Raw genomic sequence first — 18,365 nt, 5'->3', positions numbered from 1 at the left:
AGGGTTGTTCAACAACTTCTGGTGGGCCACAGGCTCACCCATTTCTGTTGAAACCGTTTGTCCACCTTCACTAATCCATACCAGCCCTCTAGTCCTTCTTGCTCAAAGCAGGGAAGGACTCTCAGCTGTCCTTCCCTGTGTTGTGATGACCAGATTGCTGGAGATGGGAGCAGTCCCTTGAAGTGCTCCTCATACCTAACAGTCTGTGTGCTACTAGTGGTCACCTCTTCTCCTGTGAACTCTCTCCCATTTCCATGCCCCATGAGTACATCTGCCCACGGCTGTTCCCACTGTGAGTTGCAGCGGGAGAGAAGAGCCTTAAAACATCTTTTGCTCGGAGGGGCAAAGACATCCAGTAGGCACATGAAGGAGGGATGGCCCTTTGAGATCAGGGCTATGCTGAGAGCAGATAAGAGTCCTCTCAGGCCACTTTGAGTATCTGGGCTTCCAGTTGCACATCCCTAGATTGACACCTGCATGGGAGATGCCTCTATCTTTCATTCCCCCTCTGTCTCCTTGGTAGCACTAGCTGATGAAGCTGGGCACTTCTTCTTCAATGGGAATTCTGCTATTGACAATCCACAGAACTTCAGAGTAGCTGGCACTGTGGTCAAATACCGCCGGCCTTCCAACCTCCACTCTGATGGCCTTGAGTACATTATTGCGCAGGGGCCCACCAACCAGTCTCTCAATGCCATGGTAAGTGATGGAGATTATATGATCTAATTGCTTTCTTGCTTCTTCTGTGAGCCCCAAGAATCCAGGTGTGGGGAACCTTTGGCTCTTCAGATGTTACTGAACTACAGCTTCCATCATACCTGGCCATTGGCCATGCTTGCTGGGGCTGATGGACGTTGTAGTTCAGCAACATCTGAAGGTTCCCCACACCTGCTCTAAACACAAAGTTAAAGGGAACTGGGTATCTGATCCACAATCTGAGTTGAGGCAAACTTCCCAAGTCGCATTAAGTCGCATTAACTTCACGTGGACTGAATCTTAAGTCCCAAACTCAGTAGGCTTTTGGATCAGATTGCAAGCTTCTGCACATGTTGCACCAGACTACTGAAAAGGGCTCGGAAGGCATCATTGAAGCTGAGAAGAGCCACTAAAGGACAATGCCCCCTACTTCAAAGCATCCACTGCAAAAATAATAGTTGGATGTTTTACAGGTTCAGCTTCTATAAGACTGTTAGCGCACACAGATTTTAATCCTGCTACATGGTAAACTTCTGTATCTCCTCCATGCTAACTAAAAGGTGTGAGGCTGTGCAGGACAAAGGTTTTAGATACCAGCCAAGTATCCAAGGGGTTAGCTGGGAAAGCAAACGAGGTAAAGGCCTCACCGGAGAGTAGTGGTCTCTTCACCATGCTTCATGTGTTCTTAGGATTTAGCCACCAGCTTCAAATCCTCTGAGTCCAAAAGACAAGGTCCACTACTACTGTCTTTTTCTATGTAGTGCCGATGCCTGCCTCGCGCCAGAGTTGCCACTCCACTATCCTGCACGGCTCCTTCTTGGCCTGTGAAGCATCAGAGCTGCTGGAGTTGGGCCAGTTGTAGGGAGGTTGCTGCCTCCCTACAAGCTGGCAGCAAATCTGCTTGAGCAGAGATGTAGTCCTGCTAAGCTGGAGGCTAGAGGCTGGGCAGAGCTGCATTGGAGCCTAGTTCAGGTATCTCCCGGAAAAGACAATTCTCTCCCCCATCCTTTTTGGTCTTGCTGTATGAGCTGCTGGTACCAGGGAGGATGGCCATGCTGGTTTAGTGAGATAGCAAATCCCAAGCTCGTCTATACTCATTAAAATCTGTCTCCTGTTAGTCTACTGGCTATATAAATTTTCACATATGCCCCATTGTATAATTACCAATATAAGTGTATTTGTGGGAAGGTGGCTCTTTCTAACTAGGAATCTATATCCCACTCACTTAGGAATCCATTGTTGTCTCTCTCAAGGTGTCACATTTCTCAAGAATCGGGCTTCTCTTCATTTCTTCCAGGTCAAACTTTCTTACCTGTCATGCGCTCATAATTATTTTAGATTAATTAACACAGAGGGTAACCAAGACACACTGTACAAGCAGATGTTGGAATAAACTGATAATATTATAGACTGTAGACGAGGAAGGAGGTGGTGGAAATCATCTCTGGATGCTCACCTGCATCAGAATTGATTGTAGGATAGTCTATTAGTCAGATAAAGTTTAAGAAGTGTAATGAATCTTGTGATAAGCACCAGGCCACACATTGGGCTCTAGTCCTGATTTGTATGCCCAATGTACCTGTAGGCAGTAAAGGAAGGCCTGGAGAAGACCGATCTCCAGTGGGAATTCATCAACAATGATATTAGATCCCAGGTACAGTTTGCAGATAGAAAATGTCGGGGGAGCCTGGGAGAGGGTCCTAAGTAAGGCAGATGTTGCTCTGCCAAGTCCAAAGTTTGAACCGTTACCCCCAAGTACTGCCAGAGTCACCGGGGATTTTAAAGAGCAGGTTACTTGCTTGGAAGGATGCACAGTGGCTGATGGTCCTTGGATTGTGTTCTGTTCTTTCCCCAGTGTGGACTCCTAAGAGAACAAACAGGTGAATGGAATCTGGGTGTGAGTCTCCTTGTCCTCAGAGAGGTCTTTCAGAAGTTCCCCTTCAGACCTGAGGGGTCCAGCAGATTCTGGGGTTGTCAAACTACCTGAGCAAATGATCCTGGCTCAGGGTTGTTATTGGGGGCGGGGAATGGAGTCTCTTTCCGAGGGGTCTGGATACAATGGTGTCTTGACATTGGTAGTCCCAATGGATTGATTTTGTTTTGGTTTGCTTCATTTCTTTTCTCTTGTTGAACTCAGTACTATAACTTCAATGGGAAAATCCCCCATGTAACATATGACTACACTGTGCCAAGGGTGCTGTCACCGGCTCTTCAAACTGTTCCTCCGGTAATCAAGATGCCTAGTCTCTCTCTTCACTTGCCAGAGCCCAACCACAGCCACAATCGCCAAGATGCAATCTCATCCATTCCCCAAGATTTCAATGCCACTTGGTTATCTCTTGCACCTGATGACATAGAGGAACGTTTCCCACAGGGGGAAGAGCATGGAAGCATAGCCTTCAAAGGCCAGAATTTCTTCCCAATTAATTCCACTGTTCAAGGCAGGGACTGGGACTGGAAACACGGGGCAGATGATGGAAAGTTTGGGTTCCAAGTCCAACGGGTCTATCACACAAATGGAGCAGGTGATGACGAAGAGATGGCAGTAGGCAGAGAAACAGATCTAGGTTAGTATATTTTCTTCTCACTTCATCTTCTCAAACTTAGGCAGCACTAGATTCCTTCTGCTTCCATGTGAAGCTGGAGGGCAGGGGCAGGGTGTCATGTGCTGCAAATGCTGCCTATCGGAAACTCAAAGCTGTGCTTTTTCTTTTACAGCTATTGTTACTTAGACCATGCCTTATTCCTATCCCATATTCAGGCTGTGTGTGCATGCGGGAGGGAGAGGTGTAACATCGTTGTGAGCTTTCTTTGGTCAAGGAGCACTGTTGTGGTGAGGGGCACAAGTGTGGTTGTATGAAGGGCTGTAGAGGTGACGAGGAAAGCCATAATACAGGCCACAAGGGAAGGGCTAATAGCAATTATAGCTGAAATAACTTTGTAGAGTTACAAATTTCAAAAATTCAAACATTGGGATTTTGCACTGATGCACATGGATGTGTTCACCAAAATCTGAAATTTATCCTAAACCTGAACACGAAAATTCTGTAATAGTGACATTTTAATTGAAATCCAGATATCTGTGGATTTGCATTGTTTATTCCAAGTTTAGTTTCAGTTCAAGAGCAAAAGAAATTTTAAGAAGTCTAGAGCTTTTTTTTTTTAATGGGCACCACTTTCTCATTTTCAAATTTATATGTGAAACAGTGAGGGTTAGAAGTACTGAAAGAGGGTCTTTCCTGTGCCAGATACTATATTACATTGCCTGCAGTGCCATGGAAAAGTATTTACTCCCTGTCTGATTTTCTGTGTTTTTGCATATTTTTGGCACTGAATGTTGTCAGATCTTCAACCAAAACCTAATATTAGAGAAAAGGGAACCTGAGTGAACAAACAACATACAATTTTGATACTTATTTCATTTATTTATTAAAGAAAATTAAACAACACCCAATGCCTCAGTGTGAAAAAGAAATTGCCCCCTTAGACTTAAAACCTGGTTACGCCACCTTTAGCAGCAACCAAACACTTCCTGTAGTTCCTGGTCAGTCTCTCACAGTGCTGTGGTGGACTTTTGGCCCACTCCTCCATGCAGAACTGCTTTAACTCAGTGACATTTGTGGATTTTCAAGCATGAACTGCTCCTTTCAGGTCCTGCCACCACACCTCAATGGGATTTAGGTCTGGACTTTGACTAGGCCATTCCAAAACTTTAAATTTCTTGTTCCTCAACCATTTTGATGTAGGCTTGCTTGCGTGTTTCGGATCATTGTCTTGCTGCATGACCTGGATGCGCTTCAGCTGATGGACAGATGGCCTGACATTTGCCTGTAGAATTCTCTGAGACAAAGCAGAATTCATGGTTCCTTCAGTGATGGCAAGTCATCCAGGTCCTGATGCAGCAAAGCATCCCCAAACCATGACTCTGCCACCACCATGCTTGACTGTTGGTATGAGGTTCTGTGTGTGGAATGCAGTGTTCGGTTTTCGCTAGACATAACGGGGTCCATGTTGCCCAAAAAGTTCCATCTTTGACTCATCTGTCCATAGAATATTGTTCCAGAACTCTTGAGGATCATCCAGGTGCTTTTTGGCAAACTCTAGATGAGCATACATGTACTTCTTAGTGAGCAGTGGTTTCCGCCTTGCTATTTTGCCATGAATCCCTTCTTTGCACAGTGTCTTTCTGATGGTGGAGTCATGAACACTGACCTTGGCTAAGGCGAGAGAGGCCTGCAGATCCCTGGATGTTGTTCTGGGGACCTTCATGACTTCCTGGATGATTTTATGCCATGCTCCTGGAGGGATTTTGGCAGGATGGCCACTCCTGGGAAGCTTCACTACTGTCCCAAACCTTCCCATTTGGTTGATATGGCTCTGACTGGTACGGTGGAGCCCCAGAGCCTTAGAAATGGCTTTGTAACCCTTTCCAGACTGATATGCATCAACAACTGTTTTCCGGAGGTATTCAGGAATTTCTTTTGATCGTGGCATGATGTGGCTTTGGAACCTGTGTGCTGGCAACTTCAATCTGATGGCAAGGGCCAGATTTATATTGGGCAGGGCGTGCCCAAAATAGGCCTGATTGTTTACCAAGATGTTCAAGCTTCTGGCCCTAATAATCCCTTTCATTGAGTTGAGTTAATAGGGGGGCAATTACTTTTTCACACAGGGGCATTGGGTGTTGCCTAACTTTCTTTAATAAATAAATGAAATAAATATCAAAATTTTGTGTTTGTTCACTCAGCTTCCCTTTTCTCTAATATTAGGTTTTGGTTCAAGATCTGACAACATTCAGTGCCAAAAATATGCAAAAACGCAGAAAATCAGACAAGGGGCAAATACTTTTTCATGACACTGTACATGCCAAATCACACAAGAATTGTCTTGTGAACATACCTGGTGAAGTGAGCATCATTCCATACCTCTTTGGGAACAAATGCCTTTAACTGAATTGGTGATGAAGTATTTAGCAACTGGTGAGAGTATTTAGCAATTGACTAGTTTTCTGAGCACCTTTAGGCTTATTACCCTGTTTTCTTTAAGCTGCCAGACTCAATTATATTACAATCAGCACAGCCATGCCTCAGGGTGCAGCGAGGCCTGAGTTCCAAGAAACCAGCAGGATCGGGCAACGCCTCTTCAGGAAATTGTGTCTCCAAGATCCACAACATGCTGCTTTTTGTAGGGGATTTCATTACCTGACAATTAAGCTGGGGAGGAAGAATTCAACAGTTGGATTTTGGGGTAACAATTTGGTAGAGTGGTCAGAAGGGTTGCATAAGCGACCTGCGAAAAAGAACTTTCTAGAGGATGTGAATGCTGAAGCTGACACAGTGGACGAAGCAGCAAATGGCACTGTGATGGCAACAGTTTCCGAGCCCAGTTCCAGCACCGGCCTTCAGACTAACTTCGGGAACAAACAGCGCTCGGAACCTCTTCGGGCTCCTGGCACTGAAAGGTGAGTAGCAATAATATTCCCTAGTATAAAGGGCCAAATGTCCTCTTAGGGTGAAGATAGCTGTAATGTAAAAAGAACTTGAAGCAGGGTTCTTAATCGTAGTGTGAGCCTGGATTCCTCTGATCTTCACCATTTGAGGGGTAGACAGACATACCAGCATACTGAATTCAGTCTCGCCCCAAACACCTGTGCTTAGTGATAGTACAGTTGATCACAGCAGAATTACCCACCCTCAGTGAAGGCTGATTAGACTAGTGCAGTGGTTCCCAACCTTTATGAGCACGGGACCCCTTTTATAAGCTGGAAAAAAATTGTGACCCCCTCCCCACAGGGAGGCAGGCTGGCTGCCAGGAAGGAAGGGGCAAAGCAGCCTTTCTTTGCAGGCTTGCTTCTTTTTGCTTCACAAGAAGCCCTCTCCTCTCATTCTAAGTAAGGGCGTTGCCAGTAGCGGCAGTGCAAGGAGACTGGAATCAGTGATAGTAATCCCCTCTTCTTCCTGGTAGCTGCACCCTCAGCCTCCTTTGGCATCTGCCATGTATTTTATAGGCAGATGCCTGCCCTTAGTGCACCTGAAAGAAGCTCTGGCGCTTCAGAAAAGGCCTCTCCTCTCGTTTGGAGCAAAGGGGAGGTGTCATCTGCAGCGGAAAGCAGACAGTGTCGAGGGAATGAAGACTTATTTAAAAAATAATAATAAATAATTCATTTCTTTACTGTTCACGGCCCCCTCTGGATTACTTCGCGGCCCCCCTGGGGGTCCCGGCCCCCAGGTTGGGAACCACTGGACTAGTGTAGAAGCACAATGGGAAGCCTCTTCCGTATGTGGAGATTGGGGGCACCCAGAAGCCTTTCACAGTTTATGCATTTCTTGTGGCATGCTAGGATGTCCCAGCCCATACTTTGGGAATTACTGGCCTAAAGAAGAACATCCTTGACAGGCCCACCAGCACCTGAGTTTCGATACACGTCAGATTTTTTTAAAAAATGTATTTTTATTAATTTTATTCCAGACAGAAAAAGAAATTTTAAAAACAAAAGCAGTAGTAACCCCATACCTAGGAATCCTGACGGACAGTATGATGAGTTTGGATACACATGAGACTTTTGAGGAACAATGAATGTGTTCACTTCTGGGGTCCTTTCCTAGCCCCCTCAGCATCCAAGAAGGGGTAGCAAAGGCTTTCCTTCCCATAGCAGATAATCCATCTATGAGTTCATGCAAGCTCCTTTTTTCCTGCAGCAATGACTTTGAGCTGAATCCCCTTGGCCATGATGACATCAGCCTGGCTGACATGTATCGCTGGAAAGTGTCAGCCTATGCTCCTTGCAGCTCCACGTGCACATCAGGTAGCTTTGCTGTGATGCCTTTTGAGACTGAGTCTTGTGAGGCACTGAACTTTTTGCTCAAACATGCCTAGTTGTCTAACCCCTAGAAAGGATCTTACTATAAGGAACTTTTCTAGAAAGAAGCAACACTGTACTGGTATTGTAGACTCTGGTTGACAGCAATGCATTTGCTATACATCCATGTATGTGTTGACTGTTTGCTTTACCTCTGTATTCTTACTCCCCCCCCCACAAATTCTGCATAGAACAACGTTCTTTAAGCTTGGGCCCTCCAGATGTTTGGGGCTACAACTTCCAGCAGCCCCAGCTAGGACAGTCCACTGGTCCATTTAGTCTACTATTGCCTGCTTTGACAGGCAGTGGCTGTCTAATATAAGGAGTTAGGTGAGCTCCCCTGCCCCACCCTCCCAGAGATGCTGGGGACCGAACCTGGAATTTTCCACCTGCAAGGCATGTGAGCTGTGGTCCTTCTCCATTCTAACCCGCTCTCAGTATCCATACGATAGAATTACTGACTTTTGAGTGTGCGTTTTTTCTAGCTGCCCAGTGCTGCAGTGCATATGGGCTTAATAATAAATTGTTATTATGCTTTTGTTACTAATTAATTTTAAAAATAAATTCTTTAGTACACAGCTTTTTAATGCATGTACTGGGATTGCCTACTTGTGCAACTTTAAGATGTTGTGTAGCCCAGCTCTTCAGAGCTACTTCAGGGATTCCAAGGAAGAGATGAGTGACTTTCCTTTCCATGCTTCTGGATCTTCTCAGGAAGTTGGGGATGTACAAATTCATAAGAACATAAGAGGAGCCTGCTGGATCAGGCCAGTGGCCCATCTAGTCCAGCATCCTGTTCTCACAGTGGCCAACCAGGTGCCTGGGGGAAGCCCGCAAGCAGGACCCGAGTGCAAGAACACTCTCCCCTCCTGAGGCTTCCGGCAACTGGTTTTCAGAAGCATGCTGCCTCTGACTAGGCTGGCAGAGCACAGCCATCATGGCTAGTAGCCATTGATAGCCCTGTCCTCCATGAATTTGTCTAATCTTCTTTTAAATGACTTCCATCCAAGCTGGTGGCCATTACTGCATCTTGTGGGAGCAAATTCCATAGTTTAACTATGCGCTGAGTAAAGAAGTACTTCCTTTTGTCTGTCCTGAATCTTCCAACATTCAGCTTCTTTGAATGTCCACGAGTTCTAGTATTATGAGAGAGGGAGAAGAACTTTTCTCTATCCACTTTCTCAATGCCATGCATAATTTTATACACTTCTATCATGTCTCCTCTGACCCGCCTTTTCTCTAAACTAAAAAGCCCCAAATGCTGCAACCTTTCCTCGTAAGGGAGTCGCTCCATCCCCTTAATCATTCTGGTTGTCCTCTTCTGAACCTTTTCCAACTCTATAATATCCTTTCTGAGATGAGGCGACCAGAACTGTACACAGTATTCCAAATGCGGCCGCACCATAGATTTATACAACGGCATTATGATATCGGCTGTTTTATTTTCAATACCTTTCCTAATTATCGCTAGCATGGAATTTGCCTTTTTCACAGCTGCCGCACACTGGGTCGACATTTTCATCGTGCTGTCCACTACAACCCCGAGGTCTCTCTCCTGGTTGGTCACCGCCAGTTCAGACCCCATGAGCGTATTCCTTTCCAAAGATGTACATTCTCACATTGCGGGGACACAATGTACATCTCCCTCTGGAGGGAAAGCACATCTCCCATCAGATGAGACCTGGGGTGTGTGTGTGACATATTTATTTATTTATTACATTTATATACCGCCCCATAGCCAAAGATCTCTGGGCGGTTTACAGCAATTAAAAACATTAAAAATAAATAATATGAGTCACTTATGTGTCTGACCCGACTACTTAGCAGCTGTCAGTGAAGCATCTAGTTCTTGAGGGCTGCTAGTGGTCATTTAACAAATATTGACTAAAAAGAAACACTTCTGGTGTCCACCCAGGGATCAGCAGCTCCTACGCCATGTGTGTCCGTTATGATGGCGTGGAAGTGGAAGAAGCATATTGTGATGCCCTCACTCGTCCTGAACCCACCCACGAATTCTGTGCAGGCAGAGACTGCCAGCCTAGGTGAGTGAAATGAGTCCATTCCTGGAAAGGGACTGGGGTGGGTGTATCGTGGTGTGTGTGTGTAATCTTAATCCTGAACCAAAATATAACATCTATAGCTCGAGGTTGGTGGAAGGTAGTTGCATGTAATATTTTTCTATCTCCTTTTACAGATGTGTAGAAAATGCTGTGGAAATTAGAGAGAATGATGTGGTTATATAATAAAGAATCTGCTTTGCATTTGGAAGGGGACAAAAGCTTACTTAATTGACAGACCAACATTTTCATGCAGGGTTGACATTTTTAGTGGGAAGTATGTTTCACTGTGTGACTATAAAACCTCGCACAGTTAAGGAGCTGGAAGGCTCTTGTGTTAGGCTGCCATCTTATATATCTTGACAGATACAGTCATTCCACTGTTCTGATCTTCCAGCTTCATTTATACTAAGCTGAGGTTGCTCTTTCTGTTTCTTGCCATTGGATCCTGCGTGGAGGTGGGAGACTAGCCGGTGGAGTGAGTGTTCCAGGACCTGCAGTGAAGGCTATCAGTATCGAACTGTGCGCTGTTGGAAGATGTTGGCTCCAGGTTTTGACAGCTCTGTGTACGATGATATGTGTGAGTCAGCTGGGCTAGCCAGGCCCATGGAACGGAAATCGTGCAAGAACAAAGCTTGTGGGCCACAGTGGGAGCTCTCAGAGTGGTCTGAGGTATGTGGCTCTTTGGCAGGACTAACTGAAAGAATGGTCTACAATATGGGCCCGCGGAAATAGCTAAGTGGGCCTCTCTTCAAATGCAAAGTTAAATGTCTTTCTTAGGCACTTGAGGAGCAATGGAGGAGAATCATGTAGTGTTCAACCCTAGTTTTCTTCCTCTTCCATAACAGAAGCATGTGGGAGAAATCCATTCTAAAGGCAGATACCAGTCAGTAGCTTTAGCATAATAAAGAAAAGTGTTTAAAAGTTGCCCCATATGATGCTTTCAGTGGGTTTTGCACACATATTCTTAATTCTGGGACCATGTTTTAGTTGAGGCAGTGGCAGGGCTCCTCCAGGATAAGCTGTATGAGGGACGAGCTATTATCTGTTTTCATTTATTTTTATTTCAATCAATAAATTTACTTGCCCTTCATCATAAACTCCCAGAAAAGGGTTAAGCCCTCAGTCAATTTCTATCGCTCTTTCAACCGCATCCATACCTTCACATGCCAACTTTTCAGTACTTTCCCCCACTCTTAAAAGCCAATCCAGAGGCTGCTACTTGCATCTGCCGTGTAACATCGAGTTTCACCCTAAATGAGTGCTAAATGGCATTCACAATACAACACTTGAACTCACTGGCACAAGTATTCAGAAAGCCAAGGGAAACTAAGTTCACTCCCCCAGCCCTTCCTCATCCAGTTGTGTCACCTCCCCTGCCACCCATCTAAAGAATAAAAAAAATACCTTTTCAGCCCCTTCCCCATTTCCTGACTAATTTGAAATCTTGGCCATTTATGCAGAGACTATTACTTATATAGATTGGTGGGCTTTGGCCTAGCTCTGGGATGGGCTACAGCTGGGGTTCAGTTCAGATGTGAGCAGTTGAGGACATAGTCACAGGTCAGTTGGAGGTCAGGCAGTGCATCAGGCAGACATCGGAGGCTTGTTGATTTATTTATGACATTTCTACCCCGCCTTTCTTTTCATGGTGAATCCCAAGACGGCTTACATACGGTTCCCAGGAGGTCTCCCATCCAGGCACTGACCACGCCTGACCCTGCTTAGCTTCAACAGGGTGCTGGCCTTATGTGCCTTCAGACCATAGCCTGGGACTTTCTTCAGGCTGGAATTATAGGCTGGAGAGCACCTTTTCCTGAAGGTCTAGTCTGTCTCACTGTATAAGGATCAAGAGTGCTAATGGTGCAAGGTGCTGGAGACTGACTGCAAGAAGTTATAGTTTGGGATACACATACCCACACCTCAGTGCCTTACAGTGAGTGACATCACCCCTTTTATTACTCTAGTGGAACTCTGTTTCATATACTGAACTTTTTCTAGGAAATTATCTTTTTGTGAAATTGGTGAAACTTGTCACAATAGAGAGGGCTAATTTTCCAGACAAGTTTCAGTTTAATGTCTCACCACATGAAACTAAGGTAGTTCAATACCTCCATGAGGACTCTACTACCTCATTAAACAGGGCAGGCCCAAAACATTTTGACATCTGCGGCAAACAACTAAAAAACAAACTCCCCATTACTGACAATTTGCATTTTTAAATGCTGCTCAAAATCTACTGCCTGAGGCAGCCGTCTCATTCTGCCCCATGATAGCGATGGCCCTGTCAGGAAGATTTGTATGAATTGACCCTTAGCTAACATTGCATTAATCACCTCAGGAATATTAGGTTGCTTTCCTGAGTAGAGTAAGTGAAAAGGGTGATCCCATAGTGTTCATGACAGAACAAACTTGACCATAATATAATATTGCCTCTTCACTGTTCTGCATCTGTCGTGATCTTCTTCATCGTCCCATGCTACCTCCATCCTGTTCCTGTCTTTACAGTGTTCTGCTCGGTGTGGTGGTCCAGGGACAATGAAGAGGGAAGTGCGCTGCTCAGTAGAACCTAATCTGTGCAATGAATCAGTGAGGCCTGTCAGTGAGCGGGAATGCGCAGGTCCTCCCTGTGACCGGCACTGGACTGCCTCTGACTGGGGACCGGTGAGTCACAGAACTATCTTTCTGTTTTCTCCTTCACCCTCTCCCCATCTTACAGAACAGGATTAAGCAGGCAGGGAGGTTACAGGTTTGCCACCTGTGGGTTTTGGGGTGGCCGGCAGGAGGCTCATACTGGTTTCTACACCTTTGTCTCTTTGTCGCATTCTTTCATAACCAAGAAATGAATGGAGCTATGCAAATAGAGTGAATCTGTTTTACTTTTCTGACAAGGAATCCCAGCATGTTGCAAAGGATTCTGTAGCACATTCCACGTTACACACTCAGTTCATGTGCTGCCTCCCTGGAACTGAGAGTATGCTCTAGAAAGCATACTCAACACTCCCCTTTGCGTATGCATTTTTGGAGAAGGTTGGTAAAGGCAGGACAACTGCTCTTCAAGGAAACTTATCCGCCATTATTGATCTACTTAGTGTGGGAGTCTTCTTGGTTCCTAAACCTAGAGCAAACACTGCATGTGTATTTTCAGAAATTACTCTACAATCATGAGGTCTAGAAACTTCTTTTAAAAAAAAAGCAAATTCTGCATGCAGCCCATATTTATGTGGCTGCCTCGAATACAAACATCCCATAAATGTGCCAAAAGCCTTACAAATGTTCCAAATACCTTCCTACTTAGAGACTGCTGCTCAGCAACTGTTACCTTGAAATGCCTTTTTGTTTCTCCAAGTGCTCAGGATTGTGTGGCGAGGGACAAATGAGCCGCTTTGTCACATGCCGCAATTTGGAAGGGAAGGTGATCTCAGACTCCCAATGTAACCCCAACACCAAGCCTCTAGCAATCTATCCATGTGGAGATCAGAACTGCCCTGCACATTGGGTTGAGCAGGAATGGGATCAGGTGAGTCCACACCATCTATGTTAGGGAGGAACATTGAACTTGCTGCTCTCACCATACCACCCCCTACGAAGGTTTGCTGCCTACTGGTGGGTGTGTTTCTTGACCAACCTTTAAGTCAGTTTCGTGCTTTGCCTTGCTGCCTGCTTCTGATCTCTTCTGCACTTTCTCCTTGTAGGGCATCAGAGGTGTCAAAGCAGGAGTTCTTTATTTATTTTGTTACCATTGTTTATGAATGTATACCCCACATTCCTACACAAGACAGCTTACATAAAATCAACACAGTACATAATAAGTTTCAGAAGGGGGGGGAACTAAAAACAAATCAACCTAACAAAACCAGCAGCACTTAAATAAAACAGAAGTTTTAAAAGCAGATTACACAATGCAAGTCCGGGAGCCATGGAATTGCCTGCTCCTTTGCTTCCCTGGCCCCAGTTTCTTCTGCCAGCCTTAATCAGGGTTCTCTTTTAACCTAGATTTGACACCAGGATTTATGGTTGCTTCCATAGTTAAGAAGGAACCTCATTAACATTAATGACCACCGACGCCGCAAATGGTCACAAGGTAGAGGGCACTGCAGCTCTCAGCCCAGTAGAGAATAGGAATGCTTCCAGACTTTTGCTGGTTTTGGATGGAATTAAATCACATACCAGCAAATTCAGGGTTGCACAATTATAATTGGTTGGGAGGTCTTGTGCAACAAATCTGTTTCCTAGAATGCACTAGTTAAGGACCATGATGGGGAAATGACTTACAAAGTGTGGGATAACACTTGCTTGGATTCAGTGTCATCTAACCTTCCTGCAATCAAATCAAGATTAATGCCCAATAATCAGGTCATCTGCAAATGTCTTAGGTGACATGTTGAGTCACCTATCTTGAGGTGACTGCTGGCATCACCCAGGTCTGCAGATTTAAAAAGGAGCATGATGAGTGATCCCACTGTGCATTTGCCCTGCATAACCTCATGCGTGTCTCTAATGCTAGCAACTGAACTAATGCTCCCTTTCTGTCTTTCAGTGCAATGCCACGTGTGGCCGAGGCGTCAAGGTACGGACAGTGCTATGTGTGGGGATAGAGAACGGACTGTACAAGGAGTACCCTGGGAAGCAGTGCAATGCTCTCCCAAAGCCAGAAGTCCAGGCATCCTGCTTCAAGAGACCCTGCTCAACATGGTTTTCCACCTCGTGGTCCCAGGTAGAGGAAGAGGCAGTGGTAACAGGAGAGGGCTATGATGATGGAGGCTTGAGACAGGGATGAAACGGAATGACAGGAAAGATTATGGGCCGTAGTCAGTTGACTCATTGCGCTAGTGGAAGCCCACACAAGGATTCCTGTTAGCTCAAGGGGACTTTCTCCCTTCTTCCCCCCACGTGCCCCCGCATACTCCCCAAATCTGCTCCAGAGGATTGAGAGAATCCCACAAAACAGCATGCAGTGTGTGTGGGGGGAGATTGTTTCTCAGGGCAAGCAGAAATGTTTGCACTGACGGAATTATCTCCTTAGTGCTATGCTGAACACAAACCTTTGAGCACAAATCTTTGTGGGGAGGTAAGAGGTGAATGCAAATGTATTCATGCAGATCCCTAGCTGTGCCATCCAAAAGCTAAAATCAAGAGCTAAAATATCATTATTTTGTATTTGTATCCCACTCCTTCCTACCAGGCATCCAAAGTGGCTAATGTGGTTCCCCCCCCCCCTTTATCCTCGCAACCATCCTGTGAGGTAAGTTAGGCTGAGATACTATGCCCTATTGCTTCATGACCATGTGGGCATTCAGAGTCAAGTATCTCAGCTCCACGTCTATCACTCTGTGCATCGTATCATAAATATAATGCCCCTGATTCAGCTAGAAACTACTGCACATGTATCCTTAGTTAGATGAGGAACCACACCTGCAAAGAGCTGCTGTGTGTAGTTCCCATTGCTGTCCATCACCTGGGGCTGCACATGCATAACCCTGGCAGATCCCCAGCTATTGTTGGTCAGTGACGCAGGCTGTGAGACTCACAGACAGGGTTTTTTAGCAGAGAGAGAGAAACCTGAAGCAGAAGGGTTAAACTGTGAGAACAGAGTGCCAGACTATCAAGGTCAGTGGCTGGCTGGGAGTGTGATAAGGTGGGAAACTTGCAGGAACTCAGTGTGGGGGAAGAAATGTCAATGGAGAGAGCTGTGTCTAATGTCTTTGCCTAGTAAAGACTCTTACAAGAAACTTGCCTGGCCTGTCTTATTCACGTTCTATATGGCGCTTGAACTCAAACCACGTATGATCTATACACGCACTCACCAACAGCTATAGCACCCCGAAGCTGTTCAGGATGCTCAGGCATGGGGCTGGATTAATTTCCCCCACCAAGATTATCCATGCTGTTGCCAATGAGCTGATCAAGCCCAGCTTCTGTGTACACACCTACTGTTGTCTAAAACCCAGTCCCCAAATTTTAATGTATAATTCACTAAAAAAATGTAACTTTCTTACAACACTCCTTCACCAGCTTCAGCTAGCTATCCAAAATTCAACCAAGTAGGTAAGTCTCTCTTGGTGAAAAGAGACAGGTGGACAGCCTCTGGGGATCTCTTTTTGCATACTGCTTCTTCCGTTGCTATAAAAGTTGCAGTCTGCATCCTCAGTTCCTGCCAAAGGGGAACGTTTGGTGGTGGTTGTTCTTTTTATCCCTTGCAGTGCAGCAAGACCTGTGGCACAGGGCTGCGTTTCCGCGAGGTAAAATGCTACCAAGGAGAAGTCCTAGGGCAAGGCTGCGAGTCAGCTGCCAAGCCTGAAGCCAAGCAGACATGCCAGTTACCGTTGTGTCCCACAGATGCCCCAGGTAAGTAAAGAGGAGCATTTCCTGAGGAATGTCCTTGTGGGCTCATTCTCGAGAGAGAAGGTCCCACAGCTATTTTGGAGATTGTGTGCCAGGGAAGGGGAATAGTGATGAAGTCTCTGTTAATGATTGGCTGAGCAGCCATGATGACATGGTGCAAGCAGGAGGGTCTGTCGTTGCCATTGGTGGATAGGAACGAAACAGCTCTCTAGGAAGAGAGGGAAAGGGCAGATAGCTGCATGGGGAAAAGGGGAAACATTGGCCCAGGACAGAAGGGTTAGAAGCAGGGTGGTCCTGAGGATTGAGGGGAACAGAAGGCAAGAGGGAAGAACTGGAGGAGGAGGAAAACGGGGGAAGGAAATGGGCTGGCATAAAGAGTACATAGTGGCCAGGAGCTGCAGAGATAAGGAAGGCTAAAGTTCCCATGTAAATTTGAAGTCAATCAGCTAACTCTTTGAAATAAATTAGCCCAGTCCAGTGAATGTTCTTGTGAGATGGTCAGCTTAGAATTTGCAAACACCAGGGAGGGATCAAGCAACACTCTAGTTAACACCGGTTGTTATATTTCCATTATCTAGATGAAAACTGTGAAGACAAAGCAACAGCTAACTGTGTGCTGGTCCTAAAGGTGAAGCTCTGTTCACACTGGTACTACAGAAAGGCTTGCTGTAAATCTTGTAGGAGCAAGTCACCCTGATTCCACACCTGGCTGTTTAACTTCCCTGCCTGGAACAAGGAGCAAAATGTCCTTAAGAGACAGAAGACATGACTGAAATCTGCATTCTAGACCAGAAGCCATGGTTCTTTGCTTGCAGCAGCCCCTGGAGAACATCCTATCCAGCTACTAAAATCTTTTCTGTAGCAGTCAAAAGGACCCTGTTTACAGGGCCTTTTCAGAAGATGTCAGATCTCTAGACACCAACATATAACTATCAGGCTTCACAGTGATATTTTATTGTACAAGTGAAATACGAAAATCCCTGATGTCCCCATATTGTGGAACACCTGGGGCTTAATGAACTGCTACCCCTTCCTATACTAGCAGGGCATCCTTCACGTTCCTTTAGCCAGCCAGCTGTCCCGTTGATGTTGGCATTTTATCCCTCCACAAATCTAGCTGTTTCACATCCAGGTGAACTCAGGCCTTTGCATTTATGTAATGCTTCAGACAGTGCAAAGCACTTCGCAACCACTAGGACATAAGGAGAGCCCTGCCAGGTCAGGCCAAAAATCCATCTGGTCCAGCATCTTGCGAAGCCCATCAGCAAGACATGAGGGCAATGGCCCTCTCCCGCTGTTGTTCCACAGCTGCTGGAATTCCGAGACATATGTCTTGTAAATATGGAGTACCAAACATGACGTAATTTAGCCAATACCAACTAATAGATCTATTGTTTTTATTGGATTACTGTATTTTATTAATTGTATTTTAATAATTTTGTAAGTCGCCTAGAGTGGCCATTGGCCAGATAGGCGACGAAGAAATTAAATTTATTATTATTATTATGGTTCATGAATTTATCTAATATTCCTTAAAGCCATCTGAGGTAGTGGTCAGCACCAAAGGGAGACATAAAATAGGTGCAACTATGCTTTAGGATAAGGAGTCAAGAGTGAGGCTTTGGGGAGGGCTCTGCTAAGGAGGAAACTGGCCCCTGGAGGAGGTCATTGGGAGAAGGTAGAGGGTCCATGTGAGGAAGCAACCCACTCTCCTCTTCTGAGGACTGCAAGAAAAAAATCCTTGTAAGGATCTCCCAACAGCAATGCATCACCATTTTGCAAGCACTGTGTCATCTCCACCCCACAAACTGAAGGCTGTGCATTCCTCCTTTCCACTACCAGAGTATGGATCCTTCAGTTAAACAAAACAAAGTGGGGAGACAATTTTTGTGACTCCTAGGAGGTATTTTGGGGCATTTGCAGAAAAGGAAGAAAGCCAGCAGGGGCATGGTTGACAATCATGTGAAAACCTCAAGTGTGGAGGCCAGTCTTGCTCCTTCCAGCACAGTTTTAAATGCCCATGTCTGCACCAACTGTTTAAATGCAAGTTTATGATAATGTGTGGTCAGTTTCAAGCCTACTAGACTACGCACCATCTTGCATCTACCCCTTACTATCCATGCTCAAATTTAAGGTAGCAGTGGCCAATATGGTTTGATAATACACTCCATTGTTGCCTGGATAAGGAAGAATTTTATTGTTTTCATTCCTCATTTTTGCTCAAATTCGGCTCACAGTTGTGTCACAAAAACCAAACACAATTGCAGCCCACACTAACCACCTGTGCTTTGGGTTAAAATAATTTTTGTCTGTCTAATTGTACGATTGTGCAAATGTACCAAATTAAGGGGCAGCTTCAAAAACCAGTCCAGCCGTCTGAACTGACTGGAATTTGTATTTTTGAAAAG

At 45.4% G+C, this 18,365-nt stretch overlaps 1 protein-coding gene across 3 annotated transcripts in view; it reads left to right on the top strand.

Annotated features, from left to right (window-relative positions):
* The window catches only part of LOC133388075 (ADAMTS-like protein 2), a 37,078-nt gene extending 18,989 nt beyond the window's left edge, over window positions 1-18,089 (top strand). For all 3 annotated transcript variants that reach the window (XM_061634246.1, XM_061634248.1, XM_061634249.1), the window contains exons 8-18: window positions 524-699; window positions 2,834-3,263; window positions 5,743-6,157; window positions 7,395-7,501; window positions 9,471-9,597; window positions 10,071-10,284; window positions 12,121-12,276; window positions 12,962-13,132; window positions 14,153-14,329; window positions 15,816-15,960; window positions 16,536-18,089. In XM_061634246.1, the coding sequence (XP_061490230.1) occupies window positions 524-699; window positions 2,834-3,263; window positions 5,743-6,157; window positions 7,395-7,501; window positions 9,471-9,597; window positions 10,071-10,284; window positions 12,121-12,276; window positions 12,962-13,132; window positions 14,153-14,329; window positions 15,816-15,960; window positions 16,536-16,654 (2,237 nt within the window). In that variant the 3' untranslated portion in view covers window positions 16,655-18,089. The remainder of the gene's footprint in view (window positions 1-523; window positions 700-2,833; window positions 3,264-5,742; window positions 6,158-7,394; window positions 7,502-9,470; window positions 9,598-10,070; window positions 10,285-12,120; window positions 12,277-12,961; window positions 13,133-14,152; window positions 14,330-15,815; window positions 15,961-16,535) is intronic.
* Window positions 18,090-18,365: the final 276 nt, after the last annotated feature.

The sequence above is a fragment of the Rhineura floridana genome, chromosome 6 (genome assembly GCF_030035675.1).
Source record: "Rhineura floridana isolate rRhiFlo1 chromosome 6, rRhiFlo1.hap2, whole genome shotgun sequence".
Lineage (NCBI taxonomy): Eukaryota > Metazoa > Chordata > Lepidosauria > Squamata > Rhineuridae > Rhineura > Rhineura floridana.
This window is presented reverse-complemented; position numbering and strand designations above follow the sequence as displayed.